This window comes from Lithobates pipiens, unplaced genomic scaffold, assembly GCF_037356315.1.
Source record: "Lithobates pipiens isolate NorthernLeopardFrog02 unplaced genomic scaffold, aLitPip1_a1.2 Scaffold_28, whole genome shotgun sequence".
Taxonomy (NCBI): domain Eukaryota; kingdom Metazoa; phylum Chordata; class Amphibia; order Anura; family Ranidae; genus Lithobates; species Lithobates pipiens.
In genome coordinates, this window is record NW_027507789.1 from 203,457,430 (window position 1) to 203,476,093 (window position 18,664).

Sequence of the window (18,664 nt, forward strand, 5' to 3'; positions counted from 1 at the left end):
AGAGAAAGATGGAGGCAGAGAGAGGCAGAGAGAAATACAAGGGGTATGGACAGAGATTGAGGATGGTGGAGAGAAAGATAGAAAGAGAGGGGGCACAGAATGAGAGAGAAAGAGAGGGAGACAGAGAAAGAGGCAGAGAAATAGAGGGGGCAAACAAAGATAGAGAGAGATTTGGGCAGAGAGAAAAAGTGGGGGGCAGAAAGAGAGAGGGGGCAGAGAAAGACATATATAGAGAGAGGGGGGCAGAGAGAAATAGGAGGGGTGGGGACAGAGAATGATAGCGAGAAGGGCAGAGAGATATAGAGGGGCAGAAAAGTGTGAGAGACAGGAGCAGAGAGAAAGGGGGGCAGAAAAGGAGAGAGAGGGACAGAGAGAAATAGAGGGGGCAGAAAAAGAGAGAGCAAAAGAAAGAGAGAGGCAGAGAGATAGAGATAGAGAGAGGGGGCAGTGAGAAATAGAGGGGTAGTATAAGAGAGAGAGGGGGGCAGAGAGAAATGAGGCAAAACAAGAAAGGGAGAGGAGGCAGAGAGGAATAGAGGGGGCAGAAAAAACAGAGCGAGAAAAAGAGAGAAACAGGCAGGGAGAAATAGAGGTGGCAGAAAAAGAGAGGGGGGGGGCAGAAAGAGAGAGAGAGAGAGGGGCAGAGAGAAATGAGGTAGAAAAATAAATGGAGAGGAGCAGAAAGAGAGAGGGACAGAGAGAAATAAAAGGGGGGAGGTGGAGAAAGAGATGGGGAGAGGAAAAGAGAGAGTGAAAGATGGGGAGAAATATGGAATGAGAAAGAGAGGATGAAAATGGAGCAAGAGCAAGAGATGATAGGAGTAGGGGAGATAATATGATACAGAGAAAAGGGAAAATAAATTGAAGAGAGGCATAAAGAGATGGGGGGGGGGGGGTGCATGGAGAGGTAGAGAGCTGGAGAAGTGCATGGAGAGTTAGAGGCATAAGAATGTGAAATCGAGGGGAAAAGATACAGGCAGAGAGATAGAGGAAAGAACAGAGATAGAGGGACAGAGGGTGGAATAAGAGACAGCAGGTAAAAGATACAGGAAGAGTAGAAACAAACAGCTATAGAGAATAGGAAGTAGTAGAACAAATATTTTTGGTAGCCACCATGCAGATACTTCCAGTAGCATTGAGCCCTCGCAGACAGAGGTAAGAATTGAGCGCTTAGGAAGCAGACACGCATCTCAGCACCGGGTGCTTATCACACAACCACAGCGACACAACCAGCAGCATCAGATCAGGACACCGAGCATCCGAGCGCTTAGGACACACATCGTGCACCACTGAGCGTTCAGGACCCAGAGCCCGAGCATCCTTCAGCTGAGCACCCATGACATGGACTCCCCAGCATCAGTGAGCACCCAGGACCCCCAGCATCAGTGAGCACCCAGGACCCCCAGCATCAGTGAGCACCCAGGACATGGACCCCCAGCATCAGTGAGCACCCAACACATGGACCCCCAGCATCAGTGAGCACCCAGGACCCCCAGCATCAGTGAACACCCAGGACATGGACTCCCAGCATCAGTGAGCACCCAGGACATGGACCCCCAGCATCAGTGAGCACTCAGGGCATAGACCCCCCAGCATCACTGAGCACTAAGGACTCCGACCCCCAGCATTATTGAGCACTCAGGATCCGGACCCCTAGCATCACTGAGCACTCAGGACCCGGACCCCTAGCATCACTGAGCACTCAGGACCCGGACCCCCAGCATCACTGAGCACTCAGGAGCCGGACCGCCAGCATCACTGAGCACTCAGGACCCGGACCCCCAGCATCACTGAGCACTCAGGAGCCGGACCCCCAGCATCACTGAGCAGTGCTATCCAGCATCATCAGTAGTGAGTGGAGGAGCAGCAGTGCCGGCGGTGGGGCGGGGGAGGAATAGTGAGTGGGTAGAAGAGGCAGGTTCAATCAATGAAGACATTAGATGACTATGGCCCCTCGGAGGGACACATTGAAGAGAAGCACGCCAACCATCGTTCTCTTCAGTCTCAGAAGCTTGCTTGGTCTCTAAGTCGTGGTATTTTGGCGATGAAAGGACTGCAGTGACTGAAGAAGACCCGTTGAGTCCCGTGTTTGGGGTTCCACCTCGATCAGTCCCTAAAATGAACCCCGGCTCTGCAGCTGAAATATTGCACCAGCCACCCAACATGCGTCTTAACGCGACTCCGCAGGTGCCCCTCTTCCAGGAGGTGCAGGACTTTTGGCTGTCCACCACTTCGGTCATGCTGAACCAGTCCAACGTCAGCACCAGACCTGTCATCTCTGAAGGCGACCTGGACGTTAACACGGACATCTACTCCAAAGTCCTGGTCACGGTCATTTACCTGTTCCTCTTTGTGGTGGGCTGTACTGGCAACTCCATTACTGCCTACACCTTGCTGAGGAAAAAGTCCATGCAGAACTTGCAAAGCACTGTCCACTACCACTTAGCCAGTTTGGCCCTCTCGGACCTCCTAATACTGCTTCTCAGCATGCCCATTGAGACTTACAACTTCATCTGGGTCCACCATCCGTGGGCCTTTGGCAATGTGATGTGCAAGGGCTACTACTTTCTGAGGGATGCCTGCACCTATGCCACTGCCCTGAACATTGCCAGCCTCAGCATGGAGAGGTACATGGCCATGTGTCACCCCTTCAAGGCCAAAAGCATCATGTCAAGGAGCAGGACTAAGAAATTCATCAGTTTCATCTGGGTGGCCTCCTTGCTGCTGGCCACCCCAATGATTTTCACTATGGGGGAGATCTATGGGTTAGGGGTGGAAGACCCAGATCACCTGGTCTGCACAAGGATTGTGGAGATGTCCACCTTCAAAACGGTTATTCAGGTGAGTGATGGTGACCTGTGTGGTCTACCTCTTGTCACATGAATGTGTAGGTAATCTAGTTTAGCCTATCTCAACATTTTTACCACTGAGGAACCCTTGAAATTATTTTCAGGTTCTCCAGGAACCCCTGCTAAAAAATAATTATGCCTACAGCTCATGATACATTAGTGTGATAAATAAGTCAAAGAAAATAAATTATATGAATAAATGATGTGAAACACTTGGTGTCCCCTCTAACATTAGTGGTCTGGTCAGTTTAGAAGTAGTGGAAATGTACCCACTTGCATTGGTGATCAGTGAAGGTGGGAGATAAATCCACCATTGCCCTAAAGCTCAAGGAACCCCTAAAAACCTCAGAAAGAACTCTAAGGTTCCATGGAACTCTGGTTAAGAAACACTGATCTAGTTTATTGCAAATTCTGTCCGTCAAAGCTGACATGTACATTTGGGTGCTAATGGGTTAAATTGAACACTGTCTTCATGGATCTCCAGAGGAATCAATGGATGTCTTCTCTGCCAGTGTTGCAGGCTTTGAAGCCATGGGGTCTCTCACTACCTGTTGTAATTTACAAAAGTATAAAATCCAACTAGGAAAGGTGCATACATCTGTTTGTTGGCATCCATTAAAAAAAGATGACAGTAAATTAGACAACCAGGTTAAGAAGAACACAAACTTGAAATACGGGTACAGTGTACTACAGTGGTGATGTCCAAAGTACAATAATCTAGAACAATATGATTTCTGTCTACTAGAGACAGACAGTGGATTGTTGACTGCTGATTGGTTGATATGGTTTACAACACTATGCAGATTTCTCATTCCCTTCTTGCAGGGGTAGGCAACCTGGGGCCCTCTAGCTGTTTTGGAACTACATTTCCCATGAGGCATTGCAAGGCTGGCAGTTACAATTACTCCCAGAAGCATGATGGGACCTGTAGTTCTGCAACAGCTGGAGGGCCCCTGGTTGTCTACCCCTGCCTTATTGAGTATGTGCATTCAATATATTTCCTGACTTTTTTTTAAATATATACAGAATGTTTGACAGGGGACCAGTACCTTTTAAACTTAAATAGGGATTCCACCTACAAAAAAAATATTAAAAGCCAGCAGCTATAAATACTACAGCTGCTGACTTTTAATAAATGGACACTCACCTGTCCCGGGGTCCAGTGATGTCGGGCAGCCGAGACCGATCGATCGCTCGGGTCTCGGCTGCTGCCGCCGCCATTCTAGGTGAGGGAAACAGGAAGTGAAGCATGGCGGCTTCACTTCCTGGTTCCCTACTGCGCATGCGCAAGTCGCGCAGCGCACTAGGAATGGTCCGCACTGTCTCTGGGACCCGTGTGTGTCCCACCAGACAGCGCGGTGGGACAGGAAACGGCATAGACTCCAGTGGAAGTCTATGCCCAGAAGTGGGTGCAAATACCTGTCTTAGACAGGTATCTGCACCCCCCCTTCCCCCTGAAAGGTGCCAAATGTGACACCGGATGGGGGAGGGCTCCGATGAGTGGAAGTTCCACTTTAGGGTGGAACCCCGCTTTAAAGGAAACACATTTCAAAATGAATACAGAAGATGCCATTACTGGTTTTCTTTTAAAAATGCAAACTGCCTGGCAGTCATGCCTGCTTAGCTGTGAATGGAGGAGTTTGGGGCATTCCAAACACTCAGTGTTTGAGTATTGCAGTGATCTGCCACAGATGGCAGTGGCACCATTGCAAATTATAGAAAAGAGTTTAGATCACTAACACATGCTGCTCTCCTTCAAGCTTCTTTATTAGTCACATAAATACAGCAAAGTTTTAGAGCTCTTAATGGAGCCCCTTCATCAAGCGACAGTGAGGTTGAGTCACTAATGCTTGACATAGGGGCAGCATTAAAAGCTCTGATGTTACTATATTTATGTAACTAATAAAGAAGCATGAAAGAGAGCGCAATGAACCACACTCTCTTCTATGCCTGATTCTCTTACTTCACTACTTTCTGCAGCCAATAAAGTCAGAGCAAAGTTAGAACTCCTTGTTTGCATTTTCACAAGGAACGTACAGAATGGCAGTCCCCATATTTCCTTGACATGGGTTTCCTTTAAGATACCCATAGTATCTATAAGAATGTAAATTGCAGAAGCTTAAACTCCTTTTTCTTCAGTGGACCTTAGTCCATTAATTATATCATAAATTAGCACCTGGAATTATGTCATCACTCAAATTCCGAGCTTTTCTTGTTGTGTGTGCCAAAGAGGAGGCTTCTACTGATAGTGTAGGTCTCTTCAAGGGACAGATGTGGAGGAAGATGAATATGTTGCCTAGAGCAACCAATCACAAGTCATCTTTCATTTTCTAGAACAATAAAATAGGAAATCTAGAAGGCAGCTATAGGCTGCAACTTGGCTTTGGCTTTAGTATGTTCAAAGCAACCTCATTTTTTGGGGGTCACTCAAGAAGCAGAGTAGGGTCATAGCTTAGATGCTACCCAGCTTTGGGGTTCTAGGGGTAGTAGTACACTCTCAATTTACTAGAGTTTCACCATTGGTTGTTTAGTACTAAAACATATTCAGCCAATAAAGGACTCTTAAACCTAAGCATTTTTTGCATTGTTTTTAAAGTCAGACGCAAGATCTAAATTAGATACTATTCTTCCTGTGAAATCTGAACAGCGGGACAATTTTTCCAGAAGGTCAGTTAAAATGCTCTACAACTTCACCTGTCCTCCTCCCAAAAACCCCCAATATAAAACGGCCTTTCTCCCAATAACCACCAATATAAAGAGGCCCTTCTCCCAATACATACCAATATAAAGGGGCCCTTCTCTCAATAACCACCAATATAAAGAGACCCATCTCCCAATAACAACCAATATAAAGGGGTCCTTCTCCCAATACCTACCAATATAAAACAGCCTTTCTCCCAATAACCACCAATATAAAGAGGCCCTTCTCCCAATACATACCAATATAAAGGGGCCCTTCTCTCAATAACCACCAATATAAAGAGACCCATCTCCCAATAACAACCAATATAAAGGGGTCCTTCTCCCAATACCTACCAATATAAAGGGGCCCTTCTCTCAATAACCATCAATATAAAGAGGCCCTTCTCCCAATACATACCAATATAAAGGGGCCCTTCTCTCAATAACCACCAATATAAAGAGACCCATCTCCCAATAACAACCAATATGAAGGGGTCCTTCTCCCAATACCTACCAATATAAAGGGGCCCTTCTCTCAATAACCATCAATATAAAGAGACCCTTCTCCCAAAACCAACCAATTTAAAGGAGCCCTTATCCACTGATCTCTAATGAAAAGGGGGACTTCACTGACCATCGACATGAGGGAACACTACAATTTTCACTATCTGCGTTTCTTTTCTGGCCAATATTATTATCATTATCTCTATTAATAAATCATTCATGATTGTATTGATACTACTAAGTAATCATTTATTAACAGGGCTTCTTTGAGACGTGAAATTGTTGTTAAAAAGGTTGAGAAAGGCTGCAATAGTAAGTGAGGTGGAAATCTATTTAAAATGAGTTTATGGTTGTGCTAGTGATTACTTGAAATTTTGGATTGTTCCTCCCTTTCCCACTCTAGCCAAAAAACAAAAAAGTTCTATTTCGTCTGTATTTAGATCTATCCTCTCAGATCTCTCTATTTCCCTAATAGTTATGAATACAGATGCATCTGCATGTGGTATCTATTCCTCACTGTATAGACTAGAGGTCTCAAAAGCATCATTTTCTGATACTCCAAAATTTTGGCCATCAGTTGCCATGGGATACAGTTACAACTTATTATAGCTTAATTTAAACTTTGTTCTGGCATTATTTATAGAATCATCCGAGGTGGGTTGCCTTAAAAATGGTGTTCCCAAAGTATATTCAATTCCTATGTTTTTCAGACTAGCATTCCCATTATACACGTGGGAGAAAATTGTCATTAATTATGCTGATTAATTTTCATCTAAAGGTTTCCTCAGACTGGGCCCCTCTTTGGTTTTAACATAGACTTTGAATTTGAGGACATTGCAGTTGATCTGTTGTATGGGATCCCTGGGAAATTCATAATTGTACCTTTAGCATCCTTTGCTGTGATTAGGATGCAGTATGCTTACACTGTTTTCAAGCCAGATAGCAATATAATTATATTTATTAAATAAACTCAGCACAAGCACCATTCCATAACTTACAGTCAATGGCAATGAGGGATTATACTACTGGAGATTTGAAGTCCTTTTTGGATGAAGGACAGCTCTGCTTTGAAAGCTTTTTCCAATGTAAAGACATTTATTTACGGTAATTGTGGTTTTATATACATATTATTTATTTGAACTGCAGCATAAAATGTTCTCAGTGGTGCATTTGGAATTTTATATGTATAAAGTAATGAAGTTTGTGATGACCTCATTGGGTGAGTAAATTGCAATAATCACACTCAAAATTATACAGGTGCTTTAGGGTAAGATTAAGGGCAACCAATGCCCCAAGAATGTTGCACCCCTTGGATCCTACCTGTCAACTCATCCACAATTGTATACTCACTGAGAGCTGACTGACAAGGCCAATGTTGTTTATTTGAACCCCCCCCCCCCAAGTCCCCTTTATCTCCTGGCCACATAAGCACATTACAGCACCATAGAAATCTATGGGACTTTTCTACCTTTGTCTCTCTGATTGTAAGTATAGGTTTCTTGGTATACATCAGTGCGTGAGGCCCTTAACTTAGGGCAAAAAGGATAAATGCATTTGGTTTTAGCGTGCAGTTATCCTTTTCACCAGGCTATGGTGCCCCCTTCCCATGGCGCTCTAAGCACATGCTTGTTTTGCTTGCTCATCTGCAGTGGCAGTGCCGAGGGAAAGGACATCAGGAGGAACATGGTTCCTCTATGGTTTCCTGAGTAACTGGGGGAGCGATCCGGTTGGATGCTTACCGCCTATGCAACTTGGGTGGCCATCTTAGGTGTGGCAGAGTCTATTTAAGACATTGGCCTCTGGGTTTGGCGTGCATTCATCATTTGTGAATGTGTAGGGACAGGTCACCCATCTGTCACAGTATTAGCGATAGGGAACGGTTCCCGACCAATAGCGTAATCTTGCAGCTCCAGCACTCTCCTTGGACACCTTCCCAGTTGGGCTTGGACAGGCCAGGCCACATTCTGCCCTTTCAGACAGATGTCAGTTCCACTTGACTACACACTGTTGGCATCCATGATTGTTCCTGGTTGGCTGGGCCTCCTTCCCCTGGGCTTGTTGTGATCTTTATTTCCTTTACTTCAATACAAGTTCCTTTATTTGCACCTGGACTGAGTGTGTGTTATTGCCACTGCACCAAGCTGCACCCACTCACATGATTAATGGATAATCCAGCCCTGATGTGCCTTTCACAAATGTATCTGGGCATTATAAAGACTGGCAGATGTATTACATGTAACTAGTGTATGATAAGAAGACTTCTCATGTTTTACAGGTAATCTCCTTATATTTATTCCTCTACTTCATTGGTGTTTAAATTGGTTAGCTATGGAATCATTGTCTTGACCCCTCTAGCTTCAGTATTCCATTATTAAGCGTTCCAAATACTGAACATTATTTTTCAAGTCTTGTCACCAGGCCATATTACTAAAACTTTGAATATCAGCCTGTATCTTTGGACATAAGCAACAGTGTACACTTCTACTAGGGCACCATTGACCAGGAGCCATCATGGTCTTACTATAAATCTAGCATCCAAATATAAGTTGATCTGGGGCTCAAAGGGTGAGTTTACAAGGCTACCCACATTTCAGTGTACTCATGAATTAGCAAGGAGCCTCATTTACAAAAGATTGACGAAGAAGTGAATGGAAATGAGGAGATCCTGTGTTTAAACATCAAATCATATGTAGGAAAAACAAAATGGAGTTTTTACTTCACAGAGCTAGTTGTTTGAAGGGAAAACTTCAGGTTAATATGCATTATCCACTTTTACAATTTAGTCATTTGATAGTCAATGGGGTTGATTTACACTGGAGAGTGAGAAATCCACACAGATACCAGCTTTCAGGTTTTATTGTCAAAGTTAACTGAAGAAGATAATTGGTTACCATGCACAGCAGCACCAGATTTTGCACTCTCCAGTTTTAGTAAATCAACCCGCGTATGTTGTTGTTTTGGGTCACCATGTGTAAGACTCATATGTAAAAATGTTACCACTGATAACTGTTTTATGGCCTCAAAGAAAACGGCTACATTCAAAACTGAAGCAGAAAGAAGCAAGATGAAGCTAAGGCTTCATGCACATGGACAATGTTATGCTCTTGAGTCTTGTAGTATAACATTTTTAGTTCTTTTCTGCGCTGGGGGGCCATGATGCCACCCATACAAGTAAATGGCTATATGTGGCCTGACACTTATGTACAATAATGTCAGTGTGACATTATTTCAGGATCCCAAGTTCTGGGTTGTTGTTCTGGGCTTTCATGTGTCATTGCATTGTGGTTCTCAGGCCCCCAAGTTTTTCGAGCGTTCCTGTTGTGGGGGTCTCCAAATGTCATTGTATTATTTTTCTCTGGATCCCAGTGTCTTGTTCTGGGTTCCCAACTCCCAAGTGTCAGTCTGTTATTGTTTTGAAAACCTTATTGTTAGTGTGTCATTGGTCTGCCCACCCCAAGTGTCATGGTGTTATTGCTCCGAGAATCTCATTGTCAATCTTTAATTGCTCTCGGACCTCTAGAATAAGCGTGTCATTGCTCTGGTACCACAGCTATCGGTGTATCATTGTTCTGGGACTGACAGTTGTCCGTGTGTCCTTTTTCAGGGACCTAACTTATCAATGTGTCATCAATCTGGGAACCCCAGTGTCAGTGTGTCATTGTTAATGGACCCTCACTAGTGAGTGTGTGAGAGTCCGTGTGCCAGTGCCCTTGGATCCTCCACGAGTTAGTGTACCTCTTTCCAGGATCCCCAAATCCCATTACGCTAGAATCGAGAATTAGTATGCACAATTTTTCATAATTTCCTGGATTCTCAAGTCCAGAGTCAGTGGGAGCTCCAAAAAAATTGTTACATTTACGCATAACTGAATATTCGGAAACTGATAAAAAACATATTGCAGCTCCACGGGTTTCTCTAAATGAAGTCATATTTAGTGAATCTGGCACCATGACAGCTCTCATATGTCTCAGTTCCGGCTCCTACATCTGTTCTAAACTCTGGAATAAAGTCAGTTTGTATAACTGGAACAGTGTTGAGATTTTGCAGTTCTTTTACTTCATGCAGTATGAAATACTTGCACTGTGTTGGTATTCTCATGTATCTTCTGTGTCCTCTGTGCTTCCTAAATACACCTCTTAGATTATTGCTTGACACTTTAAATGTTTGTGATCATATAACTATAGTAATTCCCCATGGCAACCCATCCCCGCAATGTCACAGTGTCACCTCGTTACCATGTTAGCCTTCAGTGGCTGTGATGAGCAGCCAGGGACCTAATCCCAGCCCTTTTTTGTTATGTTAGTGGATTATTTTATCTATGAGTCCCTCTGCAGGTGTCCCATCATTACTAGTGTTGTTACAATAGGTATTAAGGTTTATTTCATATTGCAACAAAAGGAGCAACAATTGTGTATAAAGAGTTGCACATCAACCAAGCAGAATTAATTTTCCTGAACCGACCACATCTCTTATCAGTGGATTTTTTGCACAGTGCCTGTAATTTCTTTGTACACTAAAAAATGCATTTTACCCTCCCCCACCAAATCTGTAGATTAAGGCCTCATGCACACGAGACGCAGATGAAACCTCTGTTAAAAAAAAGCTGAAACGCGCGTTTAGAAACGCGCGTTTTGCCGCGTTTGCATGTCGCGTTTAGACGCGTTTAGACGCGTTTAGACGCGTTTGCGTTTAGACGCGTTTATAAAGATAACATCATGTAGACCCTCCCCAAGCTCTCAAAGCATTTTTTTTAACTATTTCTGCTATTTTGATCAGAGTGAGCAGCAGCAGCATAGAGAGCAGTTGTACACTTGCATTTGCCGTGTCACTTGCCACGGCACCTGCCACAAGTTGTGGATTGTCCACTTGCCACGTCACTTGCCACAAGTTGGGGATTGTCCACTTGCCACATCACCTGCCACGTCACCTGCCACAAATTGTGGATTGTCCACTTGCCACGTCACTTGCCACATCACCTGCCACGTCACTTGCCACGAGATGTGGATTGTCCACTTTCCACGTCATCTGCCATGCCACCTGCCACAAGCTGTGGATTGTCCACTTGCCACGTCACCAGCCACATCACCTGCCACGTCACCTGCCACAAGTTGTGGATTGTCCACTTGCCACGTCACTTGCCACATCACCTGCCACGTCACTTGCCACGAGATGTGGATTGTCCACTTGCCATGTCACTTGCCACGTCACCTGCCACGTCACTTGCCACGTCAGCTGCCACGTCACTTGCCACAAGATGTGGATTGTCCACTTGTCACATCACCTGCCACATCACTTGCCACATCACCTGCCACAAGTTGTGGATTGTCCACTTGCCACGTCACTTGCCACATCACCTGCCACGTCACTTGCCACAAGATGTGGATTGTCCACTTTCCACGTCACCTGCCATGCCATCTGCCACAAGTTGTGGATTGTCCACTTACCACGTCACCAGCCACATCACCTGCCACAAGTTGTGGATTGTCCACTTGCCACACCACTTTCCACGTCACCTGCCACGTCACCTGCCACAAGATGTGGATTGTCCACTTGCCACGTCACCAGCCACATCACCTGCCACAAGTTGTGGATTGTCCACTTGCCACGTCCCTTGCCACGTCCCCTGCCACGTCACCTGCCACAAGTGGATTGTCCACTTGCCACATCACTTGCCACATCACCTGCCACAAGTTGTGGATTGTCCACTTGCCACGTCACCTGACACAAGTTGTGGATTGTCCACTCGCCACGTCACTTGCCACATCCCCTGCCACAAGTGGATTGTCCACTTGCCACATCACTTGCCCCATCACCTGCCACAAGTTGTGGATTGTCCACTTGCCACGTCACCTGACACAAGTTGTGGATTGTCCACTCGCCACGTCACTTGCCACATCACCTTCCACAAGTGGATTGTCCACTTGCCACGTCACTTGCCACGTCCCCTGCCACAAGTGGATTGTCCACTTGCCACGTCACTTGCCACGTCACCTGCCACAAGTTATGGATTGTCCACTTGCCACGTCACATGCCAGTCACCTGCCACAAGTTGTTGATTTTCCACTTGCCACGTCACCTGCCAAGTCACTTGCTGCGTCACCTGCCAGGTCACTTGCCACGTCACCTGCCACAAGTTGTCTATTGTCCACTTGCCACGTCACATGCCAGTCACCTGCCACAAGTTGTTGATTTTCCACTTGCCACGTCACCTGCCAAGTCACTTGCCGCGTCACCTGCCAGGTCACTTGCCACGTCACCTGCCACAAGTTGTCTATTGTCCACTTTCCACGTCACTTGCCACTTCACCTGCCACGTCACTTGCCACAAGTTGTGGATTGTCCACTTGCCACATCACTTGCCACCTGCCATGTCACTTGCCACAAGTTGTGGATTGTCCACTTGCCACGTCACTTGCCACAAGTTGTGGATTGTCCACTTGCAATTGCAATTGTTTAAAATATTTTTCTAATGGTTTTTCATCATTTGCAATAATTTTTGAGATTTTTAATGTAAAAAAAAAGGTCACCTTTAAAAACGCATATAAACGCAAACGCGGCTAAACGCGGTAGCGGCGTTTTGCCGCGTTTTACCGCGTTTTGCCGCGTTTTGCGTCTGAAACGCAGAAATTTTTGTTTCTGAACGCATTTTTTTGCTTCTGGAAAAACGAGATTAAACGCAACTGCATATAAACGGAAAAAAACGAGACTGTGTGCATGGACACATAGGATAACATTGAATGAGTTCAGGTGCAGTTGAAAAAACTGTCCAACTGCATCTGAACGCGCGTTTAACTGCGTCTCGTGTGCATGAGGCTTTAAAGGGAAGTTCTGTTTAAAAATAAAAATAAAGATTTATACTCACCTAGGTGGATGCAGCATCGATCTGATGCTGCATTTGTCCCCTGTCGGCTCTAATGCAGCGTACACACGATCAGAATTTTGGTTGGAAAAAGCTCTGATGGTTTTCCCGATGGAATTTCCGACAGGATTTCACTCAAGCTGTCTTGCATACACACGGTCACACCAAATTCCGACCGTCAAGAATGCGGTTACATACAACACATATGACGGGACTAGAAAAAGGAAGTTCAATAGCCAGTAGCCAATAGCTTTCGTCTCGTAGTTGAATCTGAGCATGCGTGAGTTTTTGCGTGTCGGAATTGCATATACACGAACGCATTTTCGGATAGGAACTTTTTCCGACCGAAAAAATTGAGAACATGCTCTCAATCTTTTGCTGGCCGAAATTCGGCCATCAAAAGTCTGATGGAGCATACACATGATCGCATTTTCCAACCAAAAGCTCTCATCAGTCCTTTGCTGGCTGAATTTCTGATCGTGTGTATGTGGCATAAGACTTAGAACTGAGCATTCAAACACCGCTGGTTGCTAAGCTCTCAGTCTTCAGGCTGCAGAGAGCTGCTGACTGTCAGTCACCCTGTCAGAACACCAAGGCACATTGGGGAAGATCGGCGCACTAACACTGCTTCGTAATTTTCTTTTTTTTTTCTAAATTATTTATTTATAACAGGGACATGGCCCAATCGACCCGGCAGGTTACATGGTATCACATGAGGCAGACAACGAGAGAAAGGAAGAACATACGAGAGAAAGGAAAAGATAAATAAATAAATAAAAATTAAAAAAAAACAAAAAAAAACAGATATGACAAAGTAGAATAAGGGAGCAATATGTGATAAGTGTAAAGTCCAACAAATCGCCTTATGACTAAACATACATAATTGTAGTCGTAGCCTTCCATCTACTTGTTATAAGGCAGACTCAAATATTCCTTGATCCGCGCAACTCTTATCCTAGGTCTGGTGTTTGCATGTTCTGCTCGTTCTTCGTCCAATGTGTGTCTATACCCACGGGCGTACTCCCCTCACGGAGAGGGCGTCCGTACGCATGTGTGCTGCGTAGCATATCTTCGTAATTTTCATTCAGCCTGCTGGGTTGAAGGAAAAAAACTTTAGGTGTGTACCCAGCCTTACTCTGCCCATTGTCATTTGTAGACCCTTCCTTTTGGTCTGTCTTTGGAATGGTTCAAAAGTGGTTCAAAAGTGAAGGGAATACCGACCTATGCTAGTAAAAGATAGGTGTGTTACAGGTTAATCTGCTGGCAGTCATGTGTGTGTTACAAATAGGGATGGACAAACGGTTCGGCCCGAGCATAAGTTTGAACACCCTGCAATGCACTTAGTGCTGCACAGGGCATTCTGTGCCCTGATTGGGAAAAGCTTTGCCCAATCATGGCGCAGTGTAAACTGATTGTTAAAGGGCGGGGCTTGTAAGCTGGTCGTGGCATCCTTAACCACTACAATATAGGGCACTTTCGCCCCCTTCCTTCCCAGCCCAATTTTCAGCTTTCATCGTTCTCACAATTTCAATGACAATTGCGCGGTCATGCTACGCTGTACCCAAATTAAATTGTTATCATTTTGTTTGCACAAATAGAGCTTTATTTTGGTGTTATTTAGTTATTTCTTTCTATTTTAAAAGAAATCCAATAAAATTTAATTTTGTCTTAAATTTAAGCCAAAATGTATTCTGCTACATGTCTTTGGTAAAAAAAATTTGGTTAAGTGTATAATAATTGGTTTGTGTGATCACGGACATATGTACGCAAATGATCATGTACATATGTGTGCAGGTGATCACGGACATATATGTACAGATAATCATTGGGACATGTGGTTTTAGTGGGACATATGTGGGGGACATGTTTTTATTATTAGGGACATGTGTTTTTATTATTTTGGGACATGTGTGTTTGGGGACATATGTGGGGACATTGTGTTTATACTGTGTGGTGTGTTGTGTGTTTACACTAGACTGGTGATCAGTGAGTAAAAAGCTGTAAAAAAACAGCTCATGCTCACTGATCATCAGCCGGCTGCAGCGATCTGCTCTCCTCTCCTCAGCGATGACTTCTGTGTGAGGAGAGGAGGAGCCAATTGCCTAGCAACCGGCTGTTTGTTTACATCACATGACAGCAGTGATTGGACACGGCCGTCATGTGATCAGGAGGGCCAATCACAGAGCCCTCCTCCCGATCCGAGATGCACCGTGTCCGGGTGACACGAGCGCATCAGGATCGCGCCGCTGCGCGGGCACGCGCACGCTCGACCCCCCTCCTTCTGAAGGACGTTCAGGAACGTCCACTCAGAAGTAGAGAGCTCCCACCCGGCCGTATATGTACATTAGCCGGATGGGAAGTGGTTAACAACCGATAAGTTATCAACTGTCAATAGGTTTTCCCGTTGACAGCTGAATAATAAAAAACAGACTGGCGTGGGGTCTCTTCAGTCCATAACAGGCCCTTTAGGGCTGGCATGAATTTGGAGTGGAACCCCATGCCGAAATTAAACAAAAACGGCGTGGGGTCCCCCCAAAGTCAATACTAAACCCTTATCCAGGCATGCAGCCTGGCAGGTAAGGCAAGTGAGCCCCCCATACCATACCAGGCCACATGCCCTCAACATGGGGAGGTGGGTGCTTTGGGGCAGGGGGGTCTGCACCCTGCCCCAAAGCACCTTGCCCCCATGTTGATGGGAACAAAGGCCTCAACTCCACAACCGTGGCCGGTGGTTGTGGTAGTCTGTGGGCAGGGGGCTTATTGGAATCCTGAAGCTCCCTTTAACAAGTAGGCCCCCTATGTAAATGAGTATCCGGTACATAGTACCCCTACCCATTTACCAAGAAAGTGTAAAAAAAAAAAAAAAATACACACAGTTTTTGACAATTCTTTTATCAAAAAATTGAAAAGATAGTTTCCCCCAATGTAAATCCATCGTCATTCACGCCACCCACCGTACTGCCAGATATGAAAAATAAAATTAATTAATTACTTATATAGGTAAGGGGCAGGGCCACCTGGCTATGTCACTTGGTGGCACCGACCCCTTCTGACGTCACAGACCCAGCATGCATTGCATGCCTGGATAAGGGTCTGGTATTGATTTGGGGGGGAGGGTTTTTTTTTCTTTATTTAGAAAAAGGGACCCTGCAGGCACTATAGTTAAAGGAATTTTTCATTTTTATTGTTGCACTTTAGACATAATTCAAATCACTTCTCCTGCCAAAAACAATCGTTTTAAAAAAAATCATTTCAGGGCAGTACCCGGACCCACATACCCCTTTTATGGCAAATTATTTGCATATACAGTGGAACCTTGGATTACAAGCATAATCCGTTCCAGGAGAATGCTCATAATCCAAAGCACTTGCATATCAAAGCGAGTTTCCCCATAGAAGTTAATGGAAACAAAGATAATTTGTTCCGCATTGACTTCTATTGCATGCAATACCGCATGTGGCCAGAGGTGGGGGGGTGGGGTGCCCGGAGAGCCTTGGAAATACTCGGGGACAGCTCGGCTGAACTCGGAAACCCTTGGAAAAGCTCGGAAACATACCGCATGTGGCCAGAGGTGGGGTGGGTGGGTCGCCGGAGAGCCTTGGAAATACTCGGGGACAGCTCGGCTGAACTCGGAAACCCTTGGAAAAGCTCGGAAACATTCGGGGACGGAGTATTTCCGAGTGTTTCCAAGTATTTCCGAGTGTTTCCAAGTATTTCCGAGTGATTCCAAGTATTTCCGAACAGCTCTGAACCGTTCCGTGTGTCATCGGCGCCCCCGCACCTCTGGCCAAATGCGGTATTGCACACCCCATTGGCTTGAATCCTGTTTTTTTTTTTGCGAGACAACACTTGCAGACCGAATCAGGATTAAAAAAAAAATAGCTTGTCTTTCAAAATACTCGTTAACCGCGTTACTCGTAAACCAAGCTTTCACTGTAAGCACTTTTGATTTTTCCCCTTCGGCTCCCGTAGACTTTAATGGGGTTCTTCGTTCGGTTTGGAACATTTCCCCTGTTCGGTAGTTCTGCTGCAAACCGAACAGTGCAAGCCAAAAATGGCCACGGTTGTGGGGTTGAGGCCATTGTTCCCATCAACATGGGGACAAGGTGCTTTGGGGTGGGGGGCAGACCCCCCTGCCCCAAAAATGTAAGCAATAACTATTACCGTGCATAAAGTTTAGGATGGATCATCTCCATGTTTTTCCACCAATGTGTTTTCCATTTAAATAAATGGAAATGCATCAAATCACATGTCAATGCATGTTAACTTGCATTGTTGCACTGTTTCAATTTGTGTTGGATTTGCCCTTTGTACTAAGATCAACAAACCTTGATGCAAGCCATGATATGTGTATGTTTGTCATGATGCACACCTTAACCCCAAGTGTTGAGATGTGTTTCTATTGATTTCAATGGTAAATACATCAAGCTAAAATGCAAAGGTGAGAATCCAGGCTTAATGTCAGGAGTCCCCAAGGGAACAGAGGTGCAGGTTGTCAGCTATACTATAAATAGCAACTTGCATGAATAAATCTAGAGAAATTGCAGGGCGCTATCTTTGTGCATTAGCTTCTGTAATCTACTTTTCACAGTCAGGATGGCTTCTGCCTGCTGGTGTAAGCAAAACACATTATATACTTTGTATCTGACATATCTAATCAGCTGTTCCAAGTATGCAAATGGACGGGCTTAAAGCTGAACTCTAGACAAAATACGCAGATAAAACTCATATATAACATTTGGTTTACCTGCCGAAGGATCTGTATTTCTCTCCATCCTGTCCTGGCATTTCCCAGCTGCAGTTAAGTAACTCTTATTCCCCGTACACGCGATCGGACTTTCCGATAACAAAACTGTGGATTTTTGTTGGAAGGGCGTTGGCTCCAACTTGTCTTGCATACACACGGTCACAAACATGTTGGCCAACAATTACAAACTTAGCGACGTACAAGACGTACGTGATATCTCTATTATGAACGCTAGTTTTACAAGACCGAGCGCTTCCGGCTCATACTTGATTCCGAGCATGCGTGGACTTTTGTGCAACGGACTTGTGCACACACGATCGGGAAAGTCGGACAACAAAAATTTGTTGGCTGAAAATTTGAGAACCTGCTAGCCAACATTTGTTGGCGGAAAGTCCGACAACAAATGTTCGATGGAGCATACACACGGTCGGTCTTTCCGCCAACAGGCTCACATCCAACATTTGTGGTCGGAAAATCCGTGTACAGGGCATAAGGCTGGATTCACATCACTTGCATTGCTTTTAACATGCACTAAACACACATGTGTTGTCATGCAAAGTCATTTTGGTTAGAGTTGGAGCCAGTGCTAGGACATGGTCCCTTGGCACCCAAAGTAAAGATGCCAAAATATGCCCCGCCATTGCCCTCAGAAAGCTAAAGTGGCTGAAAATGTGCACGTCCGTGCGTATATTGGCTGGGCCAGCGCAGAATTGGCAGTCCTAGGATTACCATGCTTTGTTCTATAGGAAACCAAAGGGGATAGGGAAGGTGTTGAAACGTGGTTAGATTATTGTGATTTAGTCACACGTAGCACGGGGAAAAAGAATCACAATCTCATTAACATAATGGTAACCAAATTTCATTGTTTCCTCTTGAAAACTAAGGTAACTCATCCAATATGAAATTTTATGCAATGATTTGTTCCTTTTATATAAGGCACCTAAATCGTGTTTCAGGCACAAAGTATTGTATTGCAGTGCTAAAAAAACAACAACTAGCAACTGCAATTTTACATACACTATAA

The 18,664-nt window shown here is 44.9% G+C and overlaps 1 protein-coding gene across 1 annotated transcript in view; it reads left to right on the forward strand.

The window, feature by feature from the left end:
• Positions 1-889: 889 nt before the first annotated feature.
• Positions 890-18,664, forward strand: part of NTSR1 (neurotensin receptor 1) — a 258,680-nt gene continuing 240,905 nt past the window's right edge. The window contains exon 1 of the mRNA XM_077460307.1: positions 890-2,841. Coding sequence (XP_077316433.1) covers positions 2,119-2,841 — 723 coding nt within the window. The 5' untranslated portion in view covers positions 890-2,118. The remainder of the gene's footprint in view (positions 2,842-18,664) is intronic.